Source organism: Grammomys surdaster, unplaced genomic scaffold (assembly GCF_004785775.1).
Source record: "Grammomys surdaster isolate TR1022 unplaced genomic scaffold, NIH_TR_1.0 126133, whole genome shotgun sequence".
Taxonomy (NCBI): domain Eukaryota; kingdom Metazoa; phylum Chordata; class Mammalia; order Rodentia; family Muridae; genus Grammomys; species Grammomys surdaster.
This window is the reverse complement of record NW_021620941.1, coordinates 5,565,571-5,591,489: the sequence shown is the minus strand read 5'-3', so window position 1 is coordinate 5,591,489 and position 25,919 is coordinate 5,565,571. Positions and strand designations below refer to the sequence as shown.

At 48.8% G+C, this 25,919-nt stretch overlaps 2 protein-coding genes across 6 annotated transcripts in view; one reads left to right on the top strand and one right to left on the bottom strand.

The window, feature by feature from the left end:
• Window positions 1-16,308, top strand: part of Tsc1 (TSC complex subunit 1) — a 50,625-nt gene extending 34,317 nt beyond the window's left edge. For 3 of the 4 annotated variants that reach the window (XM_028756973.1, XM_028756975.1, XM_028756972.1), the window contains 11 exons: window positions 489-543; window positions 984-1,085; window positions 1,322-1,880; window positions 3,575-3,618; window positions 4,324-4,490; window positions 5,386-5,568; window positions 6,809-6,919; window positions 7,513-7,635; window positions 10,712-10,899; window positions 10,971-11,132; window positions 11,571-16,308. In XM_028756973.1, the coding sequence (XP_028612806.1) occupies window positions 489-543; window positions 984-1,085; window positions 1,322-1,880; window positions 3,575-3,618; window positions 4,324-4,490; window positions 5,386-5,568; window positions 6,809-6,919; window positions 7,513-7,635; window positions 10,712-10,899; window positions 10,971-11,132; window positions 11,571-12,087 (2,211 nt within the window). In that variant the 3' untranslated portion in view covers window positions 12,088-16,308. The remainder of the gene's footprint in view (window positions 1-488; window positions 544-983; window positions 1,086-1,321; window positions 1,881-3,574; window positions 3,619-4,323; window positions 4,491-5,385; window positions 5,569-6,808; window positions 6,920-7,512; window positions 7,636-10,711; window positions 10,900-10,970; window positions 11,133-11,570) is intronic. The other variant, XM_028756976.1, reaches the window with a different exon arrangement.
• A 749-nt stretch (window positions 16,309-17,057) lies between these two features.
• Spaca9 (sperm acrosome associated 9) lies at window positions 17,058-25,831 on the bottom strand. 2 transcript variants are annotated; one of them, XM_028756977.1, is made up of 5 exons: window positions 25,763-25,831; window positions 20,820-20,996; window positions 18,595-18,797; window positions 17,894-18,041; window positions 17,058-17,130 (listed from the first exon to the last, which is right to left on the bottom strand). In XM_028756977.1, the coding sequence occupies exons 2-5, from the start codon at window positions 20,961-20,963 to the stop codon at window positions 17,119-17,121; spliced, it is 507 nt and encodes a 168-aa protein (XP_028612810.1). In that variant the 5' UTR covers window positions 20,964-20,996; window positions 25,763-25,831; the 3' UTR covers window positions 17,058-17,118. The 2 variants fall into 2 exon arrangements, with proteins under 2 accessions (XP_028612810.1, XP_028612811.1); XM_028756978.1 differs by lacking the exon at window positions 25,763-25,831 and having other exon boundaries at window positions 17,060-17,130; window positions 17,906-18,041.
• Between the last annotated feature and the right edge of the window lie 88 nt (window positions 25,832-25,919).

Below are 25,919 nucleotides of genomic sequence, written 5' to 3'. Positions count from 1 at the left end.
TTTTTGGTAGATTTAACCATACAAATAGAAGCTCCAAGTGTGTGTGTGTGTGTGTGTGTGTGTGTGTGTGTGTGTGTGTGTGTATAATTGTATTTATTTTATGTGTATGAGTGTTTGTGTTCCTGGTGCCCACAGAAGCCAAAGGAAAGCCTCAGATACTTCTATGTAACTCAGGGATTGGAGTTATAGATGACTGTGAGCTGGGTTGTGGGTCCTGCAAGTCAAACTTGGGTCCTCTGGAAGAACAGCTAGTACTCAACACTGAGCTGTTTTCAGTGTGGGCCTGACACACCAAAGCAAGCTCTAACTCCCATAGGCCCACCCTCTGGCAGTGCTGATGCCAGTCCTTCTGGGGACAGGGATCACCAAAGATCTTTTTTAAGATCCTAAAGGGATCCTGGAGTCTAGCAGTTCACTAGACTAACTTTAAATTCCATTACTGTGTGCCACAGAACATGCCCAGCATTTTCACTGTTCTTCCATTTCAGGAAGAAAGAACAGATTCCTCAAGGCCTTACCTTCACAGACAGTTGAACGACCGAGGTAGGTAAACTTCCTGGGTAATGATAGACCTTGCTTGCCTCTTTGCATTGAACTCTGTAGTTTAAAAGCTAAGCTAGGTAGAAGAAGGGTTTTTTGGGATAGCACCAATCCCAGGAACATGAAACACCAGTATTAGAAGGTTGTCAAACTACTGCCTGAAGTGTGTCTTCTGTGAGAAGGTCAAACTAGGTAGTTTTATCTCTTATCAGAGACATGATGGCTTGAAAACTGTGCTTCTTATGGGCTTGGGTTTGGAAATTTTGCAAATGATGTGTAAGTTCTCCATCTTTTGTAGTGGTCCCAACTTTCTCTGTTCACCTGGAAGAACTATTGTAGATGTGTATGCAGTGTCATGACTTTGAGCTTCCAAGGTTAACCAGTTTGACCTGAGTTCATTCGTGTGTTCATATTCTCTCTCTCTCTCCCCCCCCCCCCCCCAGAGGATCTTGGAAGCAAAGGCTCCGTTACTCTGAGGAATCTACCCGATTTCCTAGGTGACCTGGCTTCTGAGGAAGACAGTATAGAGAAAGATAAGGAAGAAGGTAACATTCGAGGGGTGGCTACAAGGTGATGAAAGTGTCCTTCTGTCTCAGACCTGGGCTCTAGAGTCATAACTCAGGCTTGCTTGACTTTTCTGTGTTGGGGTGAAAGGTGGTGTTGGTTCCAGCACGTACAGGGAAAGGATTGCCAGCGTACCTTCCCTGTAGTGCACAACCCCAAGCCCACTTGCCTGCCTGAGTGTTTACAGGGCTCCCTTGTTTCCTCACCCTCATTTCAGCTGCGATATCTAAAGAACTTTCTGAGATCACCACTGCAGAGGCGGATCCTGTAGTTCCTCGAGGGGGCTTTGACTCTCCCTTCTACCGAGACAGTCTCTCTGGTTCTCAGCGGAAGACTCATTCGGCAGCCTCTGGGACTCAGGGCTCCAGCGTGAACCCTGAGCCTTTGCACTCCTCCCTGGACAAACATGGGCCTGACACACCAAAGCAAGCCTTTACTCCCATAGACCCACCCTCTGGCAGTGCTGATGCCAGTCCTGCTGGGGACAGGGATCGCCAGACTTCTCTGGAGACCAGTATCCTCACTCCCAGCCCTTGCAAAATTCCACCTCAGAGGGGAGTGAGCTTTGGAAGTGGGCATCTTCCCCCATATGATCATCTCTTTGAGGTGGCCTTGCCAAAGACTGCCTGTCACTTTGTCAGCAAGAAGACTGAGGAGCTGTTGAAGAAAATGAAAGGAAACCCTGAGGAAGACTGTGTGCCCTCTACCTCCCCAATGGAAGTACTGGACAGACTGATAGAGCAGGGAGCAGGTGCGCACAGCAAGGAGCTGAGCAGGTAAGCCAGGCCGTGCTGTTGTTAGCACAAGACTATGCAGACAGAGCAGAGCTCCCCTGTCCACTGTACCCAAGGCAGCTGGTTCTCTTGTGCTCTTACCCTCCTCTTCTGTTGCTTTTGCATGTATAGAGCCTAGGATGATCTGTGAGGAAGATAGTGTCCATTTGTAAATAAGTCTTCAGTGCAGGTCATTCTGTGCCTCTGTTCTGTGTGGATGTCCCAGTGACTGTTTGCACATTTGTTCTCTGGAAAGCAGACATAAAATTGATGTTATAATAGCTCAGAGTTGAGTCATACTGGTTTCAGTATGCCCTTCTCCAGTTACAGCTTTCTGTTCTCTCCTGTGCTACTGGTGACAGATGAGATGTCATCATTCTCTCCCAGTTCGGGAGGCTAGGTGTTCCACAGAGCACATGGGTTTCTGAAGGGTAGACACAACCTAGTCTTCAGCAGCTGAAACGTCAGCAACTAGCTGTCAGTCTTATTTATTTATTTATTTATTTATTTATTTATTTATTTATTTATTTAAAAAACAACTCTATCACCTGTTAGAGGACTCCAGGGAAAAGAAAAGAATTACCTGGCTAAGTTGAGTTTGACCCTTTTGCTACTGGTTCTTGGGAAATGTTAGTTTTGTTTCTTTTCTTTTTTTTTTTTTTTTTTTTTTGAGATAGGTTCTCACTATGTAGCCAAGGCTAGTCTGGAACTCGTGATCTTCCTACTGTGGTGTCCCAAAAGTTGAGATTACAAGGATATATCACCATCCCTGGCTAGTTTTTAACCTTTTTTCTACATACCCTAAGATGAAATTTGATAAGAATTGTAATATTTAAAGCTCCTCTTAACAATGCAATTTGATGTATAGGAGTCAGGGTAAATGAACGGCGTTTATCTTAACAGGCTGACAGTAGCTTGTCCAAGGAGAGTGGCTCTGTGTCTATAAGGAGAGGCGGGGGAAGAGGACTTCGTGTTTTCCTGCAGAGGGTGGTTAGAGAAATCCTGTGGCATAGCCACCAAGCCTGGGGAGCTCAGTGCTAGGGCTGGGACTTAGTTATACACAGTGAATTGCCGGCCTATTCCCAGCCACCAAGACTCCCTTCAGCTCAGTGTAGTTGGACTTTGAAAGTTTTCGGGCTGGAGAGATGGCTCAGTGGTTAAGAGCACTGACTGCTCTTCCAGAGGTCCTGAGTTCAATTCCCAGCAAGCACATGGTGGCTCAGAACCATCTGTAACGGGGTCTGACGCCCTCTTCTGGTGTGTCTGAGGAGAGCAATGGTGTACTCATAGACATATCAATCAGTCAGTCAGTCAATCTTAAAAAAAAAAAGAAAAGTTTTCCTAAGCCGCTGCAGGTACTGAGCACAAGAATGCGGGGCAGCCTCTCCAGTCGTGCGTCCGTTGGTCATGGCGGAGGGTGTAGCCCCATTGGTCGAGTGCTCTCCTAGTACTCATAAAGCCTCCGTTTGATCCCCAGCACCATACGAAGTGGGGCTCAGCGGCCCATGCCTGCAGTCCCAGCACGTGGAGATAGAGGCTGGAGGATTAGAAGTTCAGCATCATCCTTGACTGTATAGCAAGTTCAGAGCCAGCTTGGGCTGCCTGAGACTTTTTAAAAACACTACTACCAACAACAGAAAGTCCACATTCATGTTTTCAGGATCAGATCAGTAACTTCCTGTGAACTCTTTTCCTAGGTTGTCCTTGCCCAGCAAGTCTGTTGACTGGACCCACTTTGGAGGTAACGTGGTTCAGCACACATCCAGACCCATTCACCCTTCTCTGTCCTGAGGGTGCCCTCAGGAAGGGACTTCCTTTAACTCCTTCCCAGTTAGCTTATCTGCGTGCTGAGAGGATCCCGAGTGTTGCAGTCAGGGTTTGGTGTTTTTAGGGAGTGGCAAGTAGTGAGCTTGGGAGTTTGGTGGAAAAGTGAGTGTCAGGTTTCCCTAGAGATGGTGAACTTGGTGGGATGTGCTTAGAAGTCTCTCCGGGGAACAGAAGTGTGGACAGTGGCCGAGAAAGGAGGTCAGATATACCCCCATTATCAGGGTCCTGTCTCAGAAGAACTCTTCTGGTACCATGTTTAGATGCTTTAAAGGGAAGGAAAGTAGAAGATTCTCCCATCTCTCAAGAATTGTGGGGCTAGGAACTAGCAGACTGGTTGGGAAGTGTCAGGATTGTGTGACACGTGTGTGGAGACAGGGTCTCTCACTGACCTGGAGCTTGCTAATGTAACAAGGGTGGCTAGCTAGCAAGCCCCAGGGTTCTGCCTCTTCTTATATTCATTTTGGATATCAAACCAGGACCCATGCCTGCACAGCACTTCATGGACTGAACTGTCTCCCAAGACCCCAAGAATTGTTTCTTAAGTGAAGCACATGGGAAGGCCTAGATGGAACTATGTTTAAAAGGCCCTTCTGCCACCTTCCCTCTGCTTTAAAATCAGGCTCTCCTCCCTCAGATGAGATCCGGACCCTCCGAGACCAGCTGCTTTTACTGCACAATCAGCTGCTGTATGAGCGCTTCAAGCGGCAGCAGCATGCACTCAGGAACAGAAGGCTCCTGCGCAAGGTGATCCGAGCAGCTGCTCTGGAGGAACACAATGCAGCAATGGTGAGCAGTCCGGGTGTATCCATCCACACGCTGCTTTGTAGAGAGCAGCTGCTGAGTAGGCTCCCAGCTCTGCCCTGAGTGGCCGAGGGCGGGCCACTTAGCCTGTGAAGTACAGGCGTACATGGCTAAATCTCATAACTTCTCCCACACTCTCAAGAACCACAAGAACAAATGACTTTGTGACTGCTTGGCATTCATGTAAAAGGCCAAAGGAGCTTATTTTTCCTTCTGGTAAGCAGTTTGTTTCATGGCACAGAACTGAAGGTGTTTGATGCCATGGATATAAAGCCAACTAGATACGGACTTTAGCTGTTGGGGTTTACCTTAAGCCTTTGGGGTTTTTTGTTGGGGAGTTGTTTGCTTGTTTGTTTATTTGTTTGAGACAGGGTCTCTCCATGTAGCCCAGGAACAGGAACTCACTATATTGACCAGACTGGCCTCAAACTCAAATGTTTCTGCCTCCTAAGTGCTGGGATTGAAGGTGTGTACCACAACAGGTGACTTAGGTCAAGCCTTCTGTTGCCTCTTTACCCATTCTGTACATAATAAGTGATAGTGGCAGTCACTGGTGTCAACTCACACCAATGAGCATTCGTTCTGTCTGGCAGTCAGGGCCCAGCATCTTAGAGGACTACCACACTGTGTGTATTCAAAGTCCTCAGTAGGCAGCTAGGACTTTAGCAAGTATTAGAAGTTCCTTGAGGAAAGTTCTGTGCACTGATGTGGAGTTTGGAAAACTTTTGACAGTAGAGAGGCACCAGACCCATAAGTGTATGATTAGAATTCCAGAGCAGTGTATGACTGTCAGTGTTGGTGACATGTGCTAACTTTGAGTGTCACTGCCCATGTTGGGTGGCATGAGATGATAAAGTGAGAGTGTCTCTGCTTTTGCTAGAAAGATCAGTTGAAGTTACAAGAGAAGGACATCCAGATGTGGAAGGTGAGTCTTCAGAAAGAACAAGCCCGATACAGTCAGCTTCAGGAACAACGTGACACCATGGTGACCCAACTGCATAGCCAGATCAGACAGCTGCAGCATGACCGAGAAGAATTCTACAACCAGAGTCAGGAGTTACAGGTACCAGCTGCTATACCAGGCGGGTGGCAGAAGGCATGGTGTCAGCTGTGTCCTCCAACCTCACTCAGCTTGCCTGAGATGAACGCTTCACTCCAGAGTGACAAGTGTATTGCGGATACGATAGATCTAAGTGAGGACAGACGTCCTTACCTTTCTCTGTTCAGTGTTCCCTTAGTGTTCCTAGCACCCAGAAGCCAAAAGAAACAACTTAATGTTCCTCTAAGCCAGAGGTTCTCAACCTATGGGTCACGACCATAAGCACATATTTCTTATGGTCTTAAGAACTGACATACCGGGGCTGGAGAGATGGCTCAGCAGTTAAGACCACTGACTGCTCTTCCAGAGGTCCTGAGTTCAATTCCCAGCACCCACATGGTGGCTCACAACCATCTGTAATGGGGACTGGTGCCCTTTTCTGGTGTGTCTGAAGACAGCTACAGTGTACTCATGTGTATAAAATAAGTAAATAAATAAATAAATAAATAAATCTTTAAAAAAAAAAAAAAAAGAACTGACATACCACTCAGTAGCAAAATTACAGTTGTGAAATAACAATGAGAATAAATTTATGCTTGGGTTTCCTAAGACCATCGGAAATAGGTCAGGACCCACACATTGAGAATCACTGCTCTAAGTGCATCTGAATGCTCTGTGAGGTTGATTCCTCTTGGCATAGTGGCTGTTCAGAAACAACACACCTACATTTAAAATATTTTAGACTACTTTTAAATAGCCATGATTGCTAAGTCAAGTGACCCTGTTGTCACCACACAGTACTTTGGCTTTGGAATCAGTAGACAGCGACACCCTCATTTCCTCCTTCACTCTGTTTGCTCATATTGCTTTTTTAGCACATAAATCATTAAAAGTCCAGCTTTGCCAGGATGAGGCATTATCCACACACACATAGCACCATCTCAACCAATTATTCAGTAGTTCCCATGGTGCCCCACAGATGTCGCTGTAGTCCCCTCAAAAGAGTGAAAAGTCTGGGCCAGTTTCTGTGTAGTCGCATGGTCTGGGGGCATGCAATTTTGGAACTGTAGGGGTCAGGTCTTTGGGTCCGTCCCCCCCGCCTCCTTTTAAGTAGTAAGAAACTCAGAGTCTCTCCTATAAATTGAAGAGTCTGACACTGATGGACAAGAGAGCAGCTGAGGAGCAGAGCGTCTCCAGCTCTGCCTCCGCCTGTGGCTGTGCCTGCCAGTGCTCTTGTGACCTCACAGCCAACTTTCCTTGGTAGACAAAGCTGGAGGACTGCAGAAACATGATTGCGGAGCTTCGGGTCGAGCTGAAGAAGGCCAACAACAAGGTGTGCCACACTGAGCTACTGCTCAGCCAGGTTTCTCAGAAGGTAAGATTAGACTTCCACCTGCTGACTCTTGCATCAGGTCAGACAAGTATATTACTTGTATGTCTGTATTGGTGATCCAGGAGTGAGCCATTCTACCCAAAAACATTTGGCAACATCTGGAGACATTGATGCGAGTGGGAAGGGTCCATGGGTACCGACCTGCAAATGCAGCACACTCTCCAGTGCAGACAGTCCTCATAACAAAAGTACTAGCTGAGCTGAGGCCAGGCACATCCATGGAACTCTTCTTAATACCTTGCTTATGGAGTCTGTTAAGGCTTTTGATCTGTGGCTGTAAGTAGGTATTCAGTGAGATCTGTGTCATGTATTCTGAAACAGGTTAGTTCACTGGGGCTTACATAGCTGTCTCTGCTCCAGAGTTCTTGGTCTAGCTGTATTGAAATGCATCTGTGCTGCTTCTGTACAGAGAACAACCCGAGTGTGTTTCTGCTTCCCTTGGGTGTCTTCTTCTCCATTAGCCATGGACTTAGTGGGGATGGTTTATTCTGCACTGTGCTCCTCAGTAGTGACTGCCACTGTCCATTGCCTAGTTTTGCCATGTTGACTTGCACCTTCTCACTTCTGTCTGGCAGCTCTCCAATAGTGAGTCAGTGCAGCAGCAGATGGAGTTCTTGAATAGGCAGCTCCTGGTGCTCGGGGAGGTCAATGAGCTGTACCTGGAGCAGCTGCAGAGCAAGCATCCTGACACCACCAAGGTATGTGCCCGGGGCACTACAAGACACAGAACTGCACTGCCAGGCCTAGCCACACAACAGGGTCCAGGTATGGGAAGACACACAGCAGGCATGTGACCTGGTGGGGCTACTTTGCAGGGGTCAGGAATACATGAATGTCAATTACTGTTCTTCTATCTGGGACAAAACTGACAAAAGTGACTGAAACAAGGAAAAGTTTATTGGTTCATAGTTTGAGGGGACATGGTAATGGAGTGTGAACATGGCTCACATACTCAGGAAGGGACATGGTGATGGGAGTGTGACAATGGCTCACACTGTCACAGTCAGGAAGCAGGGAGAGACTAGTGTGCAGCTAATGTTCTCCTTTTTATTCATTCTGGGACCCCAGGCTATGGGATGGTGCTGGCCCTATTTAGGATTGGTCCTACCACTTCAGTTGACTAGTCTAGATAACCTCTCACAGACAGGCCCAGAGCTTTGTTTCCATAGTGATTCTGTACCTCATACGGTGGTAAGGTTGTCCATCCCACAGGGAAAGAATGAGGTGTGAGGAGCGCTGCCAAGCAGGAGTGAGGGGAAAGGTGGGGGCAGCTCATCTGTCTGCTCCCCTTCAGGACCCACGGTGTATGCGGGCCGCTTTGCTTCCTTCTCCTGAGACTCTGCTCCTGCTGATGTTCAGTCAGTCCTGGTGTCAGCATCAAGACCAGTTAGTGTTTGCCAGTGTGCTGAGGCAGACGTTCATGTCACTGTACAGTCAGCCTCGGGCAGTCAGAAAGGAACTTGCTTGGAATTTCAGTAGAGTATCCTCTGGTGCTCTGACACTGCTCCTCCATCAAATGCCTTTAGCACCCTTGGGTGAAAGCTCTATCAAAGGTCCTCTGTGGTCTCCAAGTGGAGTGTTGTCTTAGAACTGAGGAGACAAATTCATGGCAGACTTGCTTCTTAATTCTCAGCCTCCAGTTCAGACTCTAGAGGATGTCAAAAGTGGGACTACCTAGAATCCAGCTATGAATCACCCTGGAGGCAGAATGTTTTTTGAGAGAATGAGGGTAACAGACCCAAGGACTCACCCTATAGAGCTTGCTGAACCATATTGTTTTTCAAGATAGGATATCCCTATGTAGTGTTAGCTGCCCTGAAACTCTCAGACCAGGCTATCTTTGAACTCACAGATATGCATTTTGTCTCTGTCTCCCATGTACTGGGATTAAAGTAGCCATCATGTCTGGCTACTGTTGAAACAACTTTTTGATGCCTCCAGAGAGATGACGCATAGCTAGACTGGCTTCTGTTACTTGGAACCCTGAGACTTGGAACCCAGCTATGTTCCTTCTTGGAAGCTGTTTCATAGTTATGAGTTGCGAAGTCCACTTGTGTTAGCTGGGATGCCTTCTGTTCAACATCACAAAACAAAACAAAAAATCTTGCTTAATAATACAGAGCTGTATTGCTTTATTTGACAAAAGTCCTGAGCCACGTGAATTCCAAGTTGATCAAGGTGGTAGTTTGGGCTCAGCATGAGGAAACCAGGCTCTTTGTACCCTTCCCCCTGCCATATTATCCTGTTAGCCTTGTCTTCCAGCTAGCCACACTGATATGCCAAGTGCCTTACACAGACCAACCCCATGGTGTTCCCCTCCTATGAGTGGGTGTCTCTCAGTGAGAAAAACCTTTTTCAAAACCTTTCTGCATGCTTCCTATCCCATTTTCCTTTTTTGTTAGGTTTGATGGTGCTTGTTATTGGCCTGTGTAAGGCCTTGAGTAGACCCAAGATCTGCCTCTGGGTGGGGAGCTGGGTTGCTGTTCTTCAGACCCATGGAGGAGGGGTGGGCATCTCACAGGCTGTTCGGGTAACTGAGATGCTTGGCCAGGGCTTGCTGTTTTAATTCCTTGTGTGAGTATCTGTAAATAAGTACAGGTGTGCTTATTTAAATAAGTATTGCTGTGCAGGGTTGGGTCCAGGGCCCTGCAAGTTTCCAGATGGTTAGTTCCTCATGTGATGGTTCCATGTTTACCCCAAACCCTTGCACATTCTCCCATGTACTGTATCCACCTCTAGGTCACGTGCAAATGCCTAATGTAAGGTAAACATTATATAAGCAGCTGTTAAGCTGTATTATTGAAGAATAATGACAAGAACCCAGCATGGTACACTCAGTGCACACATTGAACATGCTGCATTTATGGCTGCTGGGGTCTGTAGTTGTGGAGACTGCCTGTGCTGCCTTGTTACAGAAGTCAACTGGGTTCTTCCCTGGGACTGTTCAGCACAGCTGGGAAGGCAATGTTTTCAGTCATTTCTGCCTTCCACACTCTGGAAATATCTGATTCCTGGTCAGCACTGAGGCTCAGTGCCTTCTGGGAGGGTTATCTCCTTATAACTTGCAATTTAGGCTCTTCTTGAAAACCTTGTATGGTGGGAGTGGGTTGGGGAGGGGTGGTGTGGAACACATAGTAACAATTGTTAGGAAAGCCTCCTTTCTACCTTTTGGGGACACATCAGCCTACAGTTACTATGGATTTCCCATGCAGGCAGGCCACCTATGCGACTTGGCCAACAAACTTTGGCAGGTACCCAGCCTAAAAATGCTGCTCTTCTGAGCAAACATGTCTCCTGTGTCACCATCTCAGCTGCTATAGAAGAGGGAGAAAGGGTAAAAGAAGGCAAATGGCCACAGTACCATTAATCTGAAGCTACAGCTGTGCAAATTGCTTATTTTATTGTAAATGCCTTATTCAGTGTATTGTGATAGGCTTGGTCCTATAGGCTATGGTTCATATTTCATCTTTTTTACTGGTACTGTATGCAGCCTATGAGCAGAGTAAATATAGTTTTCCCTCACAGAATCCTGACGTTATGTCTAAGTGTGCTTATGGTCATTTTCTTTCATAAACATGCTGTGGTGATGTCTTTTGATGCTTGAGATGGTTTCCTTGGGGAGAAACATCAAAAATGCCTAGCCAGTCTACTTGCCAGGAAGTTATCCTCATTTAGTTGGGTCACGGCACTAAGTGCCTCTCTCTCAGTGTTGAGGACACTGTAGAGTTACTCTGTGCACTTGTCTATAAGTATTGACTCCAGATCTTTTTATAGGAAGTAGAAATGATGAAAACTGCATATCGGAAAGAACTAGAGAAAAACAGAAGCCACCTTCTCCAGCAGAACCAGAGGCTGGACGCCTCACAGAGGCGAGTTTTGGAACTGGAATCTCTTCTAGCCAAGAAAGACCACCTTCTCCTAGAGCAGAAGAAATACCTTGAGGATGTCAAGAGCCAGGCGAGGTGACTCATTGGAGAGGTGTGGGTGTGGCTGGGCCCCCTTCCATATTCTGAACCTATGGCCTGTCTTTCAGTGGACAGCTGCTGGCTGCAGAGAGCAGGTATGAGGCTCAGAGAAAGATCACCCGGGTGTTGGAACTGGAGATCCTAGACTTGTATGGCAGGTTGGAGAAAGATGGCCGCCTACGGAAACTAGAAGAGGACAGAGCAGAGGCAGCAGAGGCAGCAGAAGAGAGGTGAGTACAGCTCAGCAGGCTCTGTAGAAGAAAGGCGGGCTCTGCACGGCAGGTGGGCTACCATCCTCTGCTCCTTCTTGTTTGCTGGCTATACTCAGTCTGCCCTTACTATTGCAGATTGTCATCAGTAGAACCCCAGGTGTCACCTGGGCTTCAGTGAGATTCGTGCTTGTAGCTGCTGTTACAAAAAAGGGGGTGGGGGTGGGGCTGGAGGGATGGTGTGGTGGTTAAGGACACTGCTCTTGCAGAGGACCTCGGTTTGGTTCCCAGATCTAGAGAGTCTTCTGGCCTTCTCAGGTATCAGGCACGCACATACACACTCATACATGTGAAATATTTAATTAGAGAAGGAGTACGCAGGGTCAGGAGACAAGTGCAGTTTGCGTTTCCTCTGTAGTGCTGCAATTACCAACTGCATTCTCTCTGGGTCTCTTACAGGCTTGACTGTTGTAGTGACGGATGCTCAGATTCCTTGGTAGGACATAATGAAGAGGCTTCTGGTCACAACGGTGAGACCAGGACCTCCAGACCTGGTGGCACCCGGGCCAGCTGTGGAGGTAGAGTCACTGGAGGCAGCAGCAGCAGCAGCAGTGAGCTTTCCACTCCAGAGAAACCCCCAAGCCAGAGGTTCAGCAGCCGGTGGGACCCCGCCATGGGCGAGCCCTCTAGCAGCATCCCCACCACTGTTGGCTCACTTCCCAGTTCGAAAAGCTTCCTGGGCATGAAGGCCCGGGAGCTGTTCCGTAATAAGAGTGAGAGCCAGTGTGATGAGGACGGCGTGGCCATGAGCAGTAGCCTTTCTGAGACCCTGAAGACAGAACTAGGCAAAGACTCGGCCATGGAAAACAAGACTTCCTTGAGTCTAGATGTCCCGCACCTATCTTCCCCAAACTCAGACAGTGTGGGGCAGCTCCACATCATGGACTACAATGAGACTCATCATGAGCACAGCTGAAGAGGGTCTGTCAGTGTTAAGTTGCGTCTTTGTCGGCACAGAACAGAAGATGTTTGTGCACGGTCTAGGCTTCTCTGTTTCCAGGGTCTGAGCAGCTGCTTGTGCGGTGGGAATGGGACAGAGGGCGGATGTGGGATGATGGGTTTGGGTCTGGCATTGAGACGCTTTCCTTCACCTCACCCCAGCCTCCTTCATTTACCCAGCAGTATGTACTAATTGAGGGCCTGTGCTTTATTTTATTCCTTCCACCAAATGGTTATGTCATTTGAACCTGTGCAATATGAGGCCAATTTCATCTTTGGGTCCAACATACTACTCTGCTTTCCTGAGGTTCAGACAACTGGGTGGCTCTTGGCTAGACCAGGCAGTTAGTGGCACTGCAGGTAAGTCCAGTTTTGTCCATTCTAGAGGATGTAGCCTACAAAGCTGTCTTTACAGGAGCATTCCCACTGCTTTTTGGTTCTTAAGTTTAGCATCTAAGCCACAGATCTTGAGAACCTGGCTCCCTCACCTCTGCCTTTTCTTGGCAGCTCTGATGTGCTTCCTAGATGGTTCTGTGAGAATAGCAGTTGCTTTGACAGTGCAGTTGCCACTGTGGAGGCCACACTGCCTTAACTCTGGAAAGCTCTTACCCCTCTGCCCCACTACCTCTTATTTATTTGGTATTTGCTTGAATGCTGGCACCATGCTGACTGTGGGTGGGTGTATAGGTGTTCATCCTGCAGTCTGCACAGTGGGGAGTGGTCACTAGGAGGGGCACCTAGGATGCCAGTGCTCATGTGGACATGTGCTTCTGGCTGACCACGGTTCCACCCTTCAGCCTGTTTGCTTCCCCTTGAGTCCCCTTGGTCCCCTTGGTCCCCTTGGTCCCAGCGCCTTGTGATGCCACAGCAGACAGGCTTGGGAGAAGTCAGTGCCTCCTTGGAGCTTATGTAATGATGGCTCTCGTTCCAGCTAAGGGGTCTCCTCCCCATACTAGGGTCTCACAGCTTTGACAGCAATTCCCACTTCATAGGAAAGACTCCCTGGAGCTTCATATCAGACATTCTATTAGGAACAGCAGAGCAACTCAGAGTCTGATAAAGGCCACCACTGCTTGCCCTCATGCTCACAAGAGGCAACATTGGTCACAGTCAGAACACAGTGGTGGCAGAGAGCCCAAACTCAACCAATGCTCCTGAAATAAATGCTGGAAGTATAAGAGTTGCTGCCTTATATTCTGGCCCAGACAAGGAGAGACTTGGGAAGCAGCCATGAACTTGGGTTTCTTGTTTCTATTCTGTCTGATGTATGAAGAAGAGGGTTTAGCTACCACAGGGCTAAAAAAAAAACAAAAAACCAAATGGTACGAATCTTACTGCATATGAAAGTTTCCAGCCTGAGGATGAAAGTCTTTCTTAAGTGTGGCAGTAAATATCCTAGCATCCCTAAGTAAAACAAGACTTCATGTCACCATGGCAGTGCTGTCTGGAGACCCGTAAGGTCCATATCGCTGCTATAGCTGACTGACAGCCAGCCCACAGGAAGGCATGCCACTGACCACTCTCAGACCAGCAGAGGGCAGCCATTGCCCCTGGACACTTGGAGTGTAGGTATCAGTGATGCCATGTTTTTCATGTAGCTCTATACAAAGCAAAGCTCAAAATCCAGTATTCTCTCACCCAATCCATTGTAGAAATGGGCAGATTAACAAACAGATCTCAAACAGGTTAATGGTAGACACTGTTTCCAAGAGTTACCAGTTCCACCACCAAGGTCTGCCAGAGAACAAAATATTTAGAAAAGACTGTACAGGTGATGGAGTGTAGGGAGAAGAGGCAGCAGCATGGTAAGGTAAGCTAATGTGTAGGCTGCTGTCTCCACAGACTTCACTTGGGCCCTTTGCACATTCCCCTAGCCTGTTTTCACACCCAGCAATAGAACCTGAACATCCTGTATGCCTTGAGTTCTAGAAGGCTGTTAGGACTTTTTTCACCTAAGATTGGAGGACTGTGACCAGGAGTCATTTTTAAGGTACCCAAACTAAACATTGGCTCTTTTCAAAGGACTCCAGGATTAGTGGGTGGTTGGGTGGAGGCTTCTGTTTAGAGAGCAGCGACAAATGATCTGGGAATCAGTGGGTCACCCTGTATTTCCATAGGCACGAGCAAAGCTTCTGAGAAGCAGCTGAGTCCTGGGCCAAGGTATTAGAACAGTAGGTGTCCTGGGCAGCCGAGTATATGAGTGTTGGGGTTGAATGGCCTTCATCCTGTAATCACTTGGACTATGCTGTGGTTGCCAAGGGGCCCCAAGGAGACTGGAGGTTGTGTCTCATGCAGTCTCTTAGAATCTATTAGAAGCAGCCGTATAGTGCCACTACAGTGTAGGAGCAGGTCAGTGCCCAGGGAAGGAACTAAGCACGTATCTCTGTAATATCCCTTCCTGAAATCTAAAAATTTGCTTTGGGAGCAATATGGCATTGAGCATGAGGAGACAGGCTCTAAGTGGCATCTCTAGAGTCAGCAGCACAGCTGCCAAGGGAGAGTGCCGAAACTCGATAGCTTTTCTGATCCTTTCAGGAGAAAAGGCCTAATCTTCTGGACTAAGCTGCAGAAGGTTCCAATTGTGTGTGACATCGTTAGCAGGGAGTCACTCTTCTTAGAAGGCAAACTGTCACAACCCTGGAAAAGTCTGGTAGCCACTGGTGGTTTGAAAAGCAGGCAAAAATCTCCCTGGCCCATGCTGCTATAGCCAGTGACCAAGTACTTCCCAGGGTGGTGGTGGCACCATAGGTGACAAGCTGTAGACTCAGGACTACTTGCAGAATCTGTGGGCTCTAATGCTCAAAGGAGAGTGAAAAACTGTTAGCAGTCAAGGATAAAAGGACCTCAGAGCTGATCACAGAGTTCGGGCTAGCAGTAATCATAGAAGGCATGGGAGGTGTGACAACTAAGTGCAGTGTGCCCAGCCACCGGGGACCTACTACCTGAAGTCAGGAAGAACTGAAACACAATCTGCCCAGCCAGCCGGACCCACCACCTGAAGCCAGGAAGAACTGAAATGCAATCTGCCCAGCCAGCCGGACCCACCACCTGAAGCCAGGAAGAACTAAGGAGCAAACAGCATAATATATGGGAAGGTGAGGAACTTTCTTTACTGAGCTGTAGGGATGGGAGACACTGGACAAGCTGGTAGAGGTGTGGGCATTGCACAGGCTCAGACTTGAGCATGTGGAATCTGCCCAGCCAGAGGCCAGTGGCCCTGCAGTCTGGGACTTAGTCTGCTGCACCTTCGTCCAGGGCCATGCTGTAATCCACTGCTATGTGCACTGGAAAACACATCCAGTATGAAGATGTATGTGTCCCTGTGTACAGCCAGAGGTCTCTCATTGCCCTGGGTTTAGCCTGTATAGGTAAAAATAAAGGGGGGGGGGTGGAACAGATTCCTGGGCTGCTTCCACCCTTGTTCTCATTCATTTTCCAGGTTTGAGAGTCCCTGGCATGTTCAGAGGAGCAGTGCTTCTGTCTCTGGTATCACCCTGAGTTTTTTTTTAAATGCTGTATAGAAAAGCAGCAGCAGCTACAACAGAACTGCACCCTGACCACTTTTGGTCTTAGAATGAAATTAATAGGGACTGAGAAGTGTCGTTCCCTTCCCAGAGCTGTATTACCCACCCCTGGATATGTAGGCAGTCTGAGCCACTGGAGTAGGTATTAAACAAGACCCCCAGAGCTCAAGGGCTCCAGACTGATCTCTCTTCCTGCCTCAGCTCACGCAGTGTTGGAAGGGACAGGAAGAGACGATGCTGTTTGTTGGCTCCCTGGCAAATCGGAGGCAGGCAGGAGTTTTTTTGCACTAGGAAGATTGAGTGGTCACCCTCCATGAGACTGGACCACAGACAGGTTTTGCTAAGACATAGTTTAGTGTTATAATCAATCATGGATGAACCATATGTGGCTAACTTGGAGCTTAAAGTGGGGATTGCCATCAGTGAAAATGTATCAGATTTTAAAAACTTTTAGTTCAACGGAAGGCTCTTCTCAAAGGGTTTAAACTTTCCCACTATGATCTTAAAAGCATGTCAAACAGTCCAAATCAGATGCCATAAATATGGGCTGCAGGAGAACATGGTACAGTCTCAGTGAATGGAATCAAAGGTTGCTGTCCTTAGAATGTTCTAAAATGTCAAGGCAGTTGCTTGTGTTTAACTGTGAACAAATAAAGATTTATTGTTTTGCACTCCGCAGTGTTGAGATGAAGTGACTTTGTGCTGGCCTTGGGGGCTTGTGGGTGAAATGAGACAGTCCAAGGTACTTCTATCAGTTTTCATGATGGGATGGACAGGGGTGTGACAGCTACTGGACTTGGGCTGGAACAGATAATTTATCAGTCTTAAACTCATGGCCCTATGTAAAAAGCAGTGTGTGAAAGAGGGCCATCTCCAACAGCATGACCAACCTAGTCTGCATCCCAAGTCCTTCTGATGGAACCCACCAGAAGCTTACTCTGGTCCTGGCCAGCTGTGTTGTGATATGCCATCACCACCATGCTTGCCTGGCGCCCCTGCCCTTCAGGTACTGGGCAGAGGTAAGACAGAACCTTTACATAATTTTGAGATTCCTCTACCACCTAGTCCCTACCACTCAGCAAAGGCCTTAGTGGGCAGAAACAGTACAAACTATGTGGCAACCAGAACATGTCTGGAATTACTGCACTGCCCATGTTAACAGCAGGAGACAGTGATGGCAGTTTTTGCTTGTCTGAATAGGTCTCTTGCCAGACAGAGTTCACCCTTGGAGAAGCCTGCAGGCTGGCCTCAGTGGTCTGAGCCTTCCAGAGGCAGCCCACTCTGAAGGGAAGTGCTTGGCTTGGCTGCAGAGGCCTTTGTTGATGTTCAGGAGGGCCCTTTGTATGGCCACTACCCAATGGCCTCTGATGTCTTACAAGTTCAGAGTTTTTGTCGGGTAAATCCCAGGAAACCAAGCCAGGCAGAGAAGTGGTAGAACACTTTATTCTTGAATGTCTCCCCCCGAGGAAGCAACAGTACAGAAGCTAAGTCGTCCCCTGTAAAGGGAAAAATCAACAGTCAGACCTCACATCTGTCAGGCTGAGATGCCAGGATTATATATCTTATAGTGTGGGTAGACTAGACTGCCATCAAGACCAGGCTGCTGCCTTACTCAAGAGACACGAAACAGAATTCTTCTGACTTGTGCCATAGTCTCTTCTCAACTAAAAGAGAGAGCATACATCCTTTATTTTGGTTCAGAGAACTGAACACAAGTGAGCTCAGCCTTTGAATCCTCCCACACACCTGCTCATGAGAGACCTTCCAGCTCATCTTCAGTTTGCCCTTGTGGAGACAAAGAGCTAAGCGGGCTCCCCTCCATCTGGCACTCTAGAGCCAGAGGCCACAGTGTGGGCAGGAGGCCTGGTCATCAGCACATCGTCCTTCCTCTGGGACACACCCTGCCAACACCATATTGTTTGGGCAGCTCCATGAGAGGGGATCATTTCATCAACACGGAGGTCAAAGAGGCGGAAATGTTAGAAGTGAAAAGCAAGAGAGAGATTCTCAATAGTGTATTGGCCCCCATGAGAATGGATGACCAGTGGAAGCCAAGTACATTGACATCAGTTACAGTTTCCCACCAGGTGGCCTCCAGGGAGGTTTCGGGGCGTCTTTGTCTTTCCCACTAGGTTTGAGGCTCTCTTTTGCAAGCTGCCTATACTTGTGTTTTCCTAACCACTTCTGGGTAACCGTGGTCTGGGCAGGTCTGGTAGTGGCTGGTGCTGCTGTTGCCAGGTTACCCAGGATCTCACTCACATGCTGCAGCACTTTGCGAGGCAGCTTCTCGGAATGAGCAATCCACTCTTTCATTAAGTCCAGGACTATAGGGATAAGGCTCACCACACCTCCATAGTGGTTCCTGGCCTCATCACAGCTGAGGTGGTTCACCACATCGTGCGGGTACCTGCAGGATAGTGAGCAGGTGGTAAGACCTACTGAGGGGACTTGATCTCATGGACTAGAGGTGTAAGAACTAGACACACACAAACTCCAGCTCTGTCCTTAAAGTTCAAGGCCAAGAGCCCCAGGTACTTGTGGTATGGATGGCAAGAGCTGTCTACCACCAGGACCAGGGGTTGGGAACCCCGTCACCTTTGTAAAATACTGGCTACTACCTTCAACCCTTCTCACCCTAACATCTTAAGAGCCCATGGAAATGGACTCATGGCACTCCAGATTCTTCAGCATCACAATGGAATCCCAGGGGATATAACTCCAGTGTCCCTTCTACAGTCACCTTCTCCCTAGTCTAGTTCTAAGTCCCAAGAGACAATTATTTTTTTTAGCCTCCTGTGTCTGTGACCCAGTTTTAGGTCAGTTTGATTAAGTCAGTAATTCCAGTAGGTAGTTGGGATCTAAGACTTGTATGAACTAGAGGCTGTGACCTGTGCCAGCGGGGTAGAGCCAGCTCAAAGGTCCCCGTCCTCTTAGCAGACTCTGTTCCATGCCGGACTTACTTTGCTCTGAGGCTGCTCAAGTCATTGCTTTGGCTAACCAGGGTTTTGCATTTCTCGAGAAGGCTGTTGGTGACAGGGGTACCGGAGTGCAGGGCCTCAAAGTGCTGGCAGAGCTTGTTGAGCTCCGAGCAGATGTCCATGAACATGAGCAGAATCCTCCGGTCGGTGGAGTTGTTGCAGTAGTGTTCCATGTAGCTCTGCACCTGCAGAGGCCAGCATGTCAGGAGCTGGAGAGACAGAGGACACTACCCCGGGCTTCCCACGGTCATGGGCTTGATGCTGACACAAAGCATTTGAATGTGCAGGTCATGACATACAGCTAATGTTCGTGTTCTGAGTACCATTGCAAAAACATACCTTTCTAAGTCTGACCTCCCTTACTCATCACCTAAGTCCTCCAGACTAGGTAGGGACTGTTCCCAAGTCTTCATTTTATACACTCCCTAAATGCTAGAGGTTCATACAAGTGAAAAGGACCTGCTTGGGTGCCAACAGAAGTGGCCTGACAGACTTGCCTCCTCACATGGTCCCTGGGCTCTACCACTACCCAAACCACTAAGGAGGAGAAGAAACAAGAAACCTTTGGGATGGTTGTACTACATTCTAGAGTTAGAAAAGGTCTGCTACAGGCCTGACTTGGGAGATAACAGGCCAATGCGGTATGCTCTCTATCCCAACCCAGATTCAAAGACCAACTACAGTGGCGGGGAGCGGGGAGACGATTGGTGAGAAGCACAAGTTCATACCAGACTTCATATAGCAAGTTCGCTTCAAGACTCCATGTGGCTGTGCAGGTAGCATGGGGTTCTTGCCAAAAGGAGCCACACAGCCTGCTGTGAACACGAATTCTCTGATCTGCTTTTCCACTTGCTTCCTTAGTTGGGGGTAGGGACCCTTTTATGGGTCTTTTGCCAGTTACTTGGGACCATCCGGGACTTTGCATCAGAACACAGACCAGGTGAGATGGTCTCATTTAAAGGAAGAGCTGCCTCAGCTATAGGACTGAGTGATGGATTCAATCATGTCAGAGCCAGCAGTACTCTCTGGAGTGGCGAAAGGGGCTTGGCTGCTGTTTTTTAGTGATCTGAAGGGATCCCTCCCAAGCTTGAAAGGGGCAGAGGTTTCCAACAGCTCACCTGTCCAGGCACCTGGGGCGGGGCTGCTTCAAATCGTGACCACAACACAGTGGCATCCTTGGGCTCCCTGGGTGTTCAAGGGCCATCCCTTCTGAGCCTGAGGTGGGAAGCGCCACCATGCAGGTGCTTAGGTAAATGAGACTTGGGCCACCATGAAAGCCTGTCCGTGCCCTTGGAAGGCTGAGCTGCTGGGGCAATGTAAGCAACTGCCCTTTCAGTAGTTCAGGGGCAGAAGCTGGAGCAGTGGACCACTGTGATAGTGGCTGTGGATGCTGGCTGCAGGGATGGATTTTCTTCATGTCAGTGTTTTTCAAGTTAAAAAAAAAAAAGACATTTTTTACAAAATTTAGAAAAAACGTTGAAGAGTGCCTTTGGCAAAAGTCGCTTTTTTCTTCGGGTCTCCTTTCTCCTGGGTACTTGGAGCCTGTACCACACCCATCTCCAGTCCCGTTTAAGTCTTTCAGGGGAGCTTGACTCATTTTAGTTCTGGGTCCAGCCTGTGATGTGTTCTTAGCTGCCCTGTAGGCTAGGGGCCCTAACTTCCTGGAAGGCCTCCACCCCCATCTGAATGAACATGAAAATAGTTCACCCTTAGCCTCCATCAGTGAGCTGGGCCAGTTGCCAGTTCATGGTAGAATCTGTTGAGAAGGACCATTATCTACTGGCTCATCAACAAGTCCACAGTGCTCATCCTAAGTCTAGCAGGCGACACCAGACACTTGAGTGCTTAGTATGGACCATGGATGCTTTCATTAGGTATGTCTTACCCGTTGGGAAACTGGGGCTTAGTGAGATACGGTCACTGGCTCAAGGCTCAGGGTGGCAGGCGGACTTAGGCCCAAGCTGTCTGAGTCTCGAGCCGTGCTTTAACTGTTAGGTACCTGGGAGGTGGGGATAACCGAGGGACCCTCTCCATCAGTTAGCATCTGAGTCTACGTTCCAACTCACACGCACCTGTCCTCTCTGGGGCTCCACTGTTCCTGTTTTGGGTGAGGAGCGGGGGTGGGGTGGAGGAACACACACACACACACGCATGCACACATGCACGCACGCACGCACGCACACGCACAAGTGCACGCCAGACATCACCTGCTCGATACTGGAGATGGGCCGGATCTTGTCATGGGCATTCTCCCGGCAGTGCTCCAGGGCTGCAATGAAAGTGAACTGTTGCTGCTGGAAGAGCTTGTACTTCTGCTCGATGCTACGGAGGGACTCTTTCACCTCGTTCATTGTTGCTCTTAGGTCTCACAGGACAGGAAGAGTCTATTGGGTGGAAGGGGAGAGACTTGAAGCCCTGGGGGCCAGAATCTCCATGCAGCTTTGGACAGAAGCATCCTCCCAAAGTGATGTGTCCCCAATTTGTGGAAAAGGAAGCAGGGCCTGGAAGCCACATGCCTGTTCTAGGTCCTTCAAGTTGTCCACTGCTGCACTAAGTCTGACCCTTGCCTATTTACCTTCCCAGGACAGTCTGCCATGAGCTGTGGCTTCCTTCACCTGGGGACAGTTTCTATGGTCCTTGGTGTATCCAGATCACAGGGTATACCTGCATACACACTCACACTATCTTGAGTGTGTGTGTACACAGCATCTGGGACCTCTCTGTGGCAGAACCAGGGAATCAAGGACATCCTACAAGACCCCCAAACCAGCAACATATCAGTTTTTAAAAACTGTCTACTACAGTGAAGTTGATGAAAGTCTGAGGATTCTTCCTGTGAGAAAACCAGGGTAAAGCATTAGTGCTTGGCTGTTCTGTGTGACTGTGTGTGTGTGTGTGTGTGTGTGTGTGTGTGTCTGTAGGCAGGAGCCCCGGCCTCAGGTTTGCAGGTATGGATGTAGACTCTTCCCCCTGTCTTACGTTAATTACCTGTTACCTGCATTTTCTGATTAGTAAAGCTATCTGTAGGAAGTGTAACCCAGGGGCCATCATTGATGTGATGTTGGGTGTCCCCAAGCACTGAGAATCGCCCTGAGCAGACAAGGCATGGGTGCCCTACTCGATGCTGTCTCAGTTTTACTGGCCTCCGACAAAATGCTTATAGTCATTAGGGAATGTCAGAGCTGGAAGGGACCTCAGCAGCCCCTAACCTGTAACTTCCAGGAGGTATTTGGAGACCTAGAGATAAGGGAGTCCCAGTGAGTTTGTGCCATCAATCCCAAGGTCCCATGCTTCCTGATATCTAAACAGCATCTTCAATACCCAACATCCCACCATCCTTCCATGGGTACACACAGAGCCCAGGCTCCAGCATGCCAGCCTGTGTCACATGATCCAAGGCCATTCCAGGATACTGGAAGTAAAAGGGGCCAGCCATGCAAGGAAAAGTGTAAGGAAGACACATTAAGGAAGGTACATTGGTGGCTTCCTAGTGAGGACACTGAAGCTGGGACTCCACCTCTGTGACAAAATAAATGGCACCCAGAGAACATAAGAACTGAAAACAGTCCAGAACATGGTTTCTCTGGATGCTGACCTGCACAGCAGAGAGCTTGGACCTGACTAGAGGCGATCCTTTAGAGAGCCAGGGTTGCTCTAACCAGTACTCAGTTAACCCAAGCTAGTGTCTCATATATATTTAACAGAACATGCACCTTGTCTGCCAACAGCTGGGAGTAGCTGCAGCCCTGGCTGGCCTGGTGCAGGTTAGCTCCCTGGAGCCAGGGCAGGCTGCCCCTTCCTCCCTCCCTCTCCAGCCTTCCAGCACTTAGCCTTCTGCCTGCTATGGACACAGGGTGAGAATGTTTGTTGAGCATCTGCCATGTCCTTGGCCTCTTCCTCATGGGGCAGAACTGCTCACGTGGACACATGGTTTTCTCTTGTTCCTCCCCTGAATTCTGACACACCAGGGACAGGCTGAGGGTGAAGGGTCGAGGAAGACAAAATTTAAGGGTTGGGTGCCAAAACCATCAGCATCCATTCAAGAGAGTAAAGAAATACTTTTTTTAAAAGTCCACAAGAATAAAATAACAGAATTTTAGAGAAATACTGTGCCTTCCCTTACCAGAGCCTGTGGCAAAAATCTGAAGAAAAAAAAACTGAATAAGAAAAATCTGTAATAATAAGCTTGTCTTTATTAAGTATTGATAGCTTATTCTAAATGGACTTTTTTGTCATTTGTTTTGAATTTTGAAGAATAGTACATTAATGTATCTATTTTAACTATTGAAATTCAGGGCCCTTTGTGGTTCCATTCAGAGACCAGTGTCCCGCCTTGCTCCAGCTTGAAGCTTATAAATGACTCAAGTTGTAAGACTAGAAAAGTCTGAGAGGCCCAGTGGTGGGTGTCCAGGAAGATGGGTAATGTGCCTCGCTGTCCTGGCTTCTGCCAGTGCTGCTCGGTGTGTGGCTGGTGTTACCAATCAAGGCTGTTCTGCAACCACTAGTCCTGGGTTCAGATCCTCGTATCAACCCTGACTACTGACCTCAGATGACAACAGTCTGGGCATGTCCCCTAACATACAGGAAGAGGCAGCAGCAGACACCCCCGTTGTGGTGTGGGCATGTCCTGAGATGACAGCTGTAAAGAGGGTGGGGACCTCAGAGCCTAGAGTGTGGGGCTAATTCACAACAGACCCCGGAGCTATGTTTACCCAACATCCGGGCAATGGGGGATTGCCACAGAGGTGTGTTGAGTGCCTCAAGAAAAGCAGGGGCTGTTCAGAGCTTATCCTTCATGACGGACAGTTAAACCCCAAGCTTGAAAAGAAAAAGGGGGAGCAGGATGGTGGTGGACTCAGCTTGGGGGCAGAGAGATAAGACAGGGCCAGGACAAGGGACCCCTGGACAAGCTGGTTCTTCAGAACTGCTGAAGGCATCCAAGGCAGGGGGTGGGCATGACAACACACTCATCTATCCTGCCCTGTGCCACATGTGGTTGGGTGCTAGGCTCTGCAGCAATGGACATGGTATGTGAGGCCCTACCCTGGATGAACTCTGCTGGAGGCAGAGGTGGTCAGGGCAGAGCTCAGAGAGGGGCAGGGGTGGATACACAAAAATCAGGGCCATGTAGTTGGCCAGAGGAGCATCTGCAGGGTAGATGCCTGCAGATATCTGCAAGATACTGGCTTGACAATGGTATTAGAATAGCCTCTGTGGTGTTCTAGGGAAGACCTGAGCATGTGTCATCTCAATCCCTGGCCACAGGGCCGGACAAGGGACCACAATAACCACAGAGGATGATCTGAGGGTGACGCTAAAACCACATGGGAAGTGGCCAAGCTAGGATCTGTCACATCCCTGCTTGATTCAGTGTGGCTCTTTGATTAGACCCTCCCTCTCTTCTAATCCTTAGAGACAAGATGACAGGCATCAGGTTGGCTGTGGCTGCTGAGGAACAGGTGGGAGGTGCTAGCAAGGATCTGAAAAGTTACCCAGCGACTTCTAGGGTCCCTCACTAGCTGGACTCGGGGCCTCACCTGCACTCCTATCCCAGAGCAATGAGAACTAGCATTCATGGGGCTTACTCCAGTGTGCTCAGCTCTCTGCCTGTCCTCTGGGCTTCTAGATTCTCTAAGGGAGCCATGCTAACTGGCTTGCTGTGCTCTATTAGCTCCCTAGAGCAAACCTGACTCAGTTCTTGATCCTAGCAACTTGTGACATGAACACGTCAGGGATGTCACAGAAGGGGATGTAACTAGCTATCCAAAGTGATTGGCCCCTGACCACAGGCCTCTGCAGCCAAATTAGAGTAGACGAAAGACCTGGATGCAGGTGCTGTTCTCTCTGGGGGAGAAGGGGGGGAAAGGTGATTACCCCATAGGTTTGAGGCTTTAATTGATTTGTATTTTTCTAGGCTGCTAAAGAAGATTGGATCACGGTATGAAAAGTGCCTAGGGCTTAAAATAAATGAGGAGAGACGAAAGCCACTTCAAAAATGTCCAGGAAGCACACTGAACCCCCCGGTGCAAGCTGCAGTGTGGCTGTTGCCTTCTTTGTTGGGAAGGTCTCATCTTTGCTTCCCCAGCTGACAAGTCTACCAAGGCCTGAGGCCTTTGACAAAGCAGGTCACAGGGACGGAGGGCTTCACTGTGGCTTTATATGGGCAGGTGTCATAATCCCAGGTCAGGACTGCCGTTCTCAGCCTTGAGGCTTCCTCTGATTTCTTTCTCAGCCCCTGGGCAAGACTTTCTCCTTTGCTAGGCCTTGGTCTCTGTTTCTGTAAAAGGAGGGAGTTTGGATGGAAACTCCTCCAGCTATGGAAACTTCCTCTCTCTGGTGAGGAACGAAATCAGAAAGAAGGAGATGACTTGCCCAGGGTCGTCTGCTAACCTCTGGCCTGCCTCATTCTGCAGTGTCTTGTCTGTATTCTGAGTAAAAAGGGTTTCATGTGACTGACACTGCTGGGTGCTGCAGCCCCAGCAGCTCCTGAGAGAACACCTAACTTGGTTCTTGACCCATGTAAACAGATGACCTACAGGAGCAGAGTGACTCAGTTCCAAGCACTTGCTGCTCTTCCAGAGGACCTGGGTTTAGTTCTCAGCACCTAGATCTATTGGCTCACTGCCTGGAAATTGAGGTCCAGGGTTCCAAACTCCCTTTCCCAGCCTCTGCTCTTCCTCTGTCCGACCCATATACACATAAATAAATAAAAATAAAAGTTGTGAGAGAGAAGCTACTGTTGTCCAAAGTGATTGAGGTGAGGTTAAGATTAGTCTAACGATTAAATGAGATATCACTATGTACCCACACTGTCCACTTCTTATAGGCCAGTCACTGTCAGGTACTTCAGGGTAGTTGTGGGAGGAATGCCTGAGTGGTTCCCCACTGCTCAGGGTAGAAACTCAGGCCCACAGCAAATTTGTCAAATTCACAACATCCAGACAGAGTTGGACTTGTGGGTGTCCCTGTAGGCTGTGCGTACCTCTCTCTGGGTGAGTACACAGAGCCCTTCCTCCACGCTGCCACCCTTGTGCCTTCTACATCAGCTTGCAGCTCTCCTCCCTCTAGGCCAGGACACCTCCACTTCTTTCTCCCAGACTCCCCTAGTGTTTTCAACCCAGCTCGTCGACGGCGCCCCAGCCCCCTTTACCCTTGTTTGACTTGGACTGGCCTTCGCCTCACAGAGTGCCCAGAAGCTTGCAGTGCCTCCGTGGGTGTGTGGGCCCCGGAGGGCGGGAAGGCCCTCCTAAAGTCTCAGGAAATGGGCGTGGGCGGGGTCGAGGCCATAGAGGCCAGGCGGGCTTGGC

Excerpts from the sequence above, each read along its gene's own strand:
- Spaca9 (XM_028756977.1), bottom strand. The coding sequence starts at position 20,963 with ATGAACGAGGTGAAAGAGTCCCTCCGTAGCATCGAGCAGAAGTACAAG. Across the intron at positions 18,798-20,819 it reads CCATCTCCAGTATCGAGCAG|GTGCAGAGCTACATGGAACA; the intron begins GTGATGTCTGGC and ends TGGCCTCTGCAG. Across the intron at positions 18,042-18,594 it reads TTGAGCAGCCTCAGAGCAAA|GTACCCGCACGATGTGGTGA; the intron begins GTAAGTCCGGCA and ends ACTATCCTGCAG.